Source organism: Trichechus manatus, unplaced genomic scaffold (assembly GCF_000243295.1).
Source record: "Trichechus manatus latirostris isolate Lorelei unplaced genomic scaffold, TriManLat1.0 scaffold00249, whole genome shotgun sequence".
Classification (NCBI taxonomy): domain Eukaryota; kingdom Metazoa; phylum Chordata; class Mammalia; order Sirenia; family Trichechidae; genus Trichechus; species Trichechus manatus.
The window spans coordinates 864,363-870,362 of record NW_004444185.1 but is presented as its reverse complement, the minus strand read 5'-3'; the positions used below and the strand labels follow the sequence as shown (position 1 = coordinate 870,362).

The window sequence follows — 6,000 nt, the reverse complement described above, 5'->3', positions numbered from 1 at the left end:
GGGCCCGAGTGCCCGCCGCCAGCGCCGACGCCGAGCTGAGCGCGCAGCTGAGCCGGCGGCTGGACATCCAGGAGGGCGCGGCGCGGCCCCGCCGCTGCAGGGTCTTCAACCCTTACACCGAGTTCCCCCAGTTCAGCCGCCGCCTCATCAAGGACTTGGAGAGCATGTTCAAGCGGTGAGCGCCCGCGCGCGTTGGGGACCTGCGCGCCCGGGACCAGGGTGGGGAGGGCGAGGGTATCCGGGAGACCTGAGTCCCGCTTTGGTGGGACAGGGGTGCAGGGGGTGCCCTTTGCATTTGATTCAACGCTGCCAATGCTGTGCGCTCCCAGACTCTCCGGCGCGGTGCGGGGACCCGGCGGGGCTGGGAAACCAAGACAGGAGCTGCGTCCTCTGGGACCCAGCTCCGACGTGCCCCGGGGGAAGCTGAGCCCCGGCTCCTAGGCGCCCCGCTCCTCTGGCCCCGCGAAAGGAACAGGCGCTGTTCCCAGATTTGCTCTCAGCGCAACTTCTAGGAAAGGAGACGCCGCAGCGCCACACCTGTCGGCTTTAACTTCATCTCTCAAGGGAGAAATTAGTCCCTGTGCCCTTTATCTTTTAAAACAAAAGGGGAAAGTTAAGCCTTGGCGGCCGCGCGGGATCTCGGACACAAACCGAGGCTGAGAAGTGGGAGGTTTTTATTTTCTAATTTGTAAAAGATTCAGGGCGTTCCTGCAGCGAGCGCTTCAGGGGGGAGCCTGTGGGACGTCGACTTTTCTGGTTCCCACTGCCCCGCCCGTGGGGCAAGAACCTGGCTTGGCAGCTCGCAGCCGGTCGGCGGGGGCTGCGTCCCGCCCTGTGTCAGTCTCACCGCGCGCGGAGCCGCCCACCTGGTCGAGACGCGCGTACGGACCCCCACTAGTCGGCCTTGGACCTCCCTGGGCCTCAGTTTCTTCACCTGGAGAATGGGGGCAGTAATAGTTCCTGCCTTTTAAGGCCACAAAGTGTTTTGCACCGGGTAAGGGCCTAACTGAGCTATTAATAATATTTCCAGAATCAGGCGAGACCGGAAAACTGCCTCCGGGAGCGGAGGCCGCTGGCCAGGTCGTGCTTGGAGCATTTTTAAAAGCGCTTGGAATGTATTTGCCCTCTGCGCGAAGGTTCTATTTAAAGGCGCTGTGGCCGGCGCTGTGTGGCTTCCGGAGCCTCCCGCCTCTCTCTTACCCCAACATCCTGATTTCCCCCGTCCCTGGCTTCTAGGTGCTGTTCTCTGGCGTTCACACCTGGTGTGTCTCTTTTGAGCAATTAACAGGGCAGAGTTGGTGCAAAAGAACTTGACTGGGGCGAGATGGGAAAGGCAGTGGTTTGCCAAAGTCCCTTTGATTCACTGGGGTGAAGCCTTTCATGTGGGGACTGCCCCCGCGGCTGCTCCCCAGCCGCCCAGTTCCTCCCAGTTCAGGAGGTCATCTTGGGCCCTGGTCGGCCCTTCATCTTCATGTTGCTTTGTGGTGACTTGAGTTTCATTTATTTTTCCTGCAAAATAATCTTAAAAGGCTAAGTTTGTTAGTTGGCTGCCTAAGAGTAAGCAAGGAGGCATCTTCGGGGAATTAAGCTGGAACAGTGTCAACCTAAGGGAAGGCTGTGTGTGTTCTGGGGTCCCAAGAGAGCTGACAGTCCAGCTCTGTGATGGAACGTCTCCAGAGCTACTGTGTCAGTCATGATCCTCTATTAAGTTTTCTGTCGCTTGCACTGAAAATTGGCTTACACGAAAAGGGAGTTAATTGGCTCATGAATCTAAAAAGCCAGTATGGCTGCAGGTATGACTGGATCCAGGAGCTCAAATGATGTCAGTGCTCACATTCTCTTTTTCTTAAGCCAGCTGTCCACATTCTCAGATGGCAGCAGTGTGGCCACAGCAGCTCCAGCAAGTCCAGTGGGAAAGAGTAGCCCCAGCAAAGGCCCTAGTGAGCCTTTTTTTTTTTTTTTGGTAGCTTTACTATTGTGTCTTGTTGGCTCTGAACCAGTTACTGTGGCTGTGGAAATTCATTGCTCTGATTGGCCGGGCCTGAGCCACATGTCCCACCCCTGGTGTGAGAAGTACAGTCCTACCCTAGGGATGTGGGAGTGGGGAAGAGTAGACCCCCATCCTGGACCCTGACTCTGCTTGGTTGAGTTCACCTTCAGCCATGGGTCTCCTGAGGCAGGACTGCCAGCTTGTCATCAGGGAGTGGGATGTGAGGGACAGCTGTTCCAAAGAAACCTTGCTGGGACAGGAGACGCAAGGCTGCTACTCCAGGTACTGGAGAGCCGTCTGGAGCAGTGGCTGGAGACACTTGCCTGTCACCTTTGGAGCCAGACAGGCAGAGGGTCAGACCTGGCTTCCTAACCGTGACTTTGGGCAAGCCACATAATCCCCTTAAGCCTTAGTTTCCTCGCTGGTAACATGGACCCAAGTACCAACTTCCCTGGGCCGTGCAAGCGGTGATGCACTCCGCCGCTAACCAAAAGGTTTGAGTCCACCCATAGCCGTCCCGTAAGAAAGGCCTAGCGATCTCCTTCTGACAAATCAGCCAATGAAAACCCTATGGAGCACAGTTCTGCTGTGACACACGTGGGGTTGCCATGAGTCGGAATCGACTCAATGCCAGTGGGTTCTCCCACCTTCCCAAGAAGGCTGGGTGGCTGCCAGGGGCAGGTGGTGAGGGGGAGGGGCCATGAGGGCAATGCCACTTCTCCTCCCGCCACAGTGGTTTGGAAAGCTCCCCTCCCACTTACACCTGTCAAGGTCAAATTATGCATCATGGGTTTGGGGAGGAGGGAGGGTTGGGACCCTGATTCCAGGCTTGTCAGCTGTGATCACAGGCAGGTCCCTTCGTGGCGTCTGTCTCATCCGCAGAGTGGGAACAAGAGTTCTTTTCAGGGAGATCTGTGAGAACTAGGGGAGGTGAATGGGTGCTGAGGGAGGCGGGGGACGTAAAACAGGGCCTCCAGCCCCTACTTTGGCGCCAGGCCCTGGGTCTACGTCTGGAGTCCTACCAGACCCTGCGCCCTGGCTCTCTCCTCCCTGCCCTACCTCCAGGCTCCCCCACAGCTAGGAAAATAGGGCCCCGAGCCCCCCCAAACTCTGCTACCCCCCAACCAAGCTCGCTGGTTTTCCTGTTTGGCCCTGCCCCTGCCGCGGACAGTCAGGGCCTCCTGTGTGCCTTGGGCTCAGCTCTGGGTTGAGTCCTTGGCGGCCCCTGGTGCCCAGTGACGGTAGCTGAAGGACAAGGTCCGGTCCAAACCCCTCATCCTCCAGTGGGGCCCTGACGGGTGTCTGGCTGCCGGGTCAGGCTAGGGCAGAACAGGTGGCTTCCCCACCCCTGGCACCTGCCTTCCTAACACCTCTGCTGTCCACCTGCCCTGCTGGCTCTAGGTCCTCCTTTGCCCCAGATGGCCAGTCCAGGGGACCGCCGCCACCCTCCTGCCCTCGCCCTGGCTGTATTGGCACCCCTTGTGCCCGGGGAAGGCTGCTGTGGGCTTGGCACTGTGGGCTTCGCGGCCTGCTTTGGCTCGGCACTGCTTCCGGTCTTGCGGTCCCCTCCCCAGCCTGCTGGAGAGCCCCTCAGGACCAGCTCTGCTCGTGGCCCGGCCGCACTACCCTCTAGTCCTCTTGGGTGCTTCCTTCTTCCTCTGCCCACTGCCCTGTGTGACTGTTTTTTTTTTAGCTCTACAGCTAAAAAAATGTGTAAATTCTGTCTAAGTACTTTTGAAGACCTGATGGGTTACTTTTTCTTAGATTTGCCCACTATGCGCCTCCCCCCCACCTCTATGTCCACTCCTGCACAGACCCTTGTGTGCGGCTGCCTTGGCCACTAGCTGAGGGCCTGGGCAAGGAAAACCCTGGAGGCTGCCTGGGCTGCTCCAGAGCCCACCCCTTGCATGCCACCCTCTCCCCTGCCCGGGCTGTGGCAGCACTGGGGCCAGCCAGCTGGCCGTCACTACACTTCGGCGCCTAACTGAAGCGTAGTCTCTTCCTTCTTTTATCTTTTTCCTTTGGTTTCTATGCTTGAGCCCCTGGATGATGCAAATGGTTAAGTGCTCGGCTACTAACCGAAAAGTTGGCTGTTTGAATCTACCCAGAGGCACCTTGGAAGAAAGGCCTGGCAATCTACTTCTGAAAGATAAGCCATTGAAAACCCTATGGAGCACTTCTGCTCTGACACTAGGGTTGCCATGAGTTGGAATCAACTCAACAGCAACTGGTGGTGGTGGCCTACGCTTAAGTAATTTTTTTTTTTAAGTTAAAAATCCCGAAGAACATCACACAGCAACTTGCTTTCCATTGGGTTACTTTCCAAATGTTATTCATCGCAGAAGCAATATCGTGAAGCTGTGAAGAGCATGGATTTTGGAGCTAGGCTGGCAGAGTTTAAACCCTGACTCCACTGCATGCTACCTGGCAGGTTACTTAAAAACCCTGTGCCTCAGTTTCCCCACCCACCAAATGGTGGTGAAATAGTACCTACCTCGTGGGGTTATTGTGAGGACTAAATAAACGAATTCATGTGAATCACTTAGCTCAATGCTTTGGCCCGTAGTGAGGGCCCGGTGTGTTCTGGTGACTGATTTTTAGCTTAGCACGTAGCTAAGAATCACGTAGTGATTCTGCTGATGTGCATATTTTGTGTTGTCCCTCTTTAAAAGTTTAATAGTTCATGAATGCTTTGGCGCTGTCGGATTGATCCTTTGGAGCTGATTTAATCTGGAGTTTGAGCTGTGTGGCCCTGACCTTACAGCAAGTTCCTAGCTCCTGGGATGGTGTGTCCGGCCTGGTGCTCTGTTGAAGGGACCTGTTCGCTCCTCTGCTGAGCAAGCGAGGAGCGTTACCAAGTCCCTGCAGCCCCGTCGCTGTCTCCTCCTCTCCTCTTGTGGGGCAGTAGTGGGGTGGCAGGGTGGGGAGACCTTTCCAAGGGGGCCCTTGGATTTAGAGGATCAGAATCACTGACTTATCCAAGCCAGCAGTGGTTCCCACCCCAACAGCAGGAGGGCCAAAACCGAAACACCAAACCCGCGGCCGTCAAGTTGATTCCGACTCCTTCTGACCCCGTGTGAGAGAGTAGACCTGCTCCATAGGGTTTTTTCAGGTGTAGTGTTTACAGAGAAGCCTTGGTGGTGCAGTGGTTAAGTGTTCGGCTGCTAACCGAAAGGTTGGCGGTTCAAACCCACCAGCTGCTTTGCGGGAGAAAGATGTGGCAGCCTTGGAAACCCTGTGGGTCAATTCTACCCTGTCCTATGGGGTTGCTGTGAGTCGAAATTGACTCAACAGCCATGGATTTTGGAAAGTTTACGGAAACAGATCACCAGGCCTTTCTTCTGCCGTGCCACTGGGTGGGTTTGAACCGCCAACTTTTAGGTTAGTATCGAGTAGAAACCATTCGCAGCACACAGGGACCTCAGAAGGCGGACTGGCCTTCCCGGAACCCAATCCTAATTCACGTGGATTCACAGTCTTAACTACAAAAAAGAAAACCAACAGAAAACCCCTGACTTGTGCCAGGAGCGCGCTTACTTTCAGCAAGAATTTCACCTTTCAGCGGGAGTTTCTAGATCCAGATTCCGATGTCACTGTACAATTTACCCAGCCCCTTGCAGTGAATAACCTAACTTGACCTGTACAAAGTCCGCTCACTCTTTTTGTTTGGGGCTAGGGAGATTAACACAGACACTATGAAGCAGGCTTTGAACTTTTAAGTTGGACTTTCCTTTTTTAAAAGCATTTTGCTTTGGGCTTTTGTAGGTTTTCAAGGTTTAAAAAAACAAACACACTGAACCCTCCCCAGCCTGTAAGCTTCTGGGGTTCTTGCAGTGGCTGTCATTCATCTTTGTATCCCTGGGGCCCACACAAATGCGCTTGTCTCCTCAATGATGTGTTTAGAAGAAAGAGAATTTTCTAATGAGCGTGGGAAGCCAGGGGCAGCATCAGCCCGACCAGAGAAGGTGCCCTCTCCATTTCTAGGCGGTGACTGGACAGCCCAAGCCCAG

General features: G+C 55.2%; 1 protein-coding gene across 2 annotated transcripts in view; it reads left to right on the top strand.

Annotated features, from left to right (window-relative positions):
• The window catches only part of EFHD1 (EF-hand domain family member D1), a 36,893-nt gene that overhangs the window by 165 nt on the left and 30,728 nt on the right, over window positions 1-6,000 (top strand). For both annotated transcript variants that reach the window (XM_023724466.1, XM_023724467.1), the window contains exon 2: window positions 1-175. This exon is cut by the window's left edge. In XM_023724466.1, the coding sequence (XP_023580234.1) occupies window positions 1-175 (175 nt within the window). The remainder of the gene's footprint in view (window positions 176-6,000) is intronic.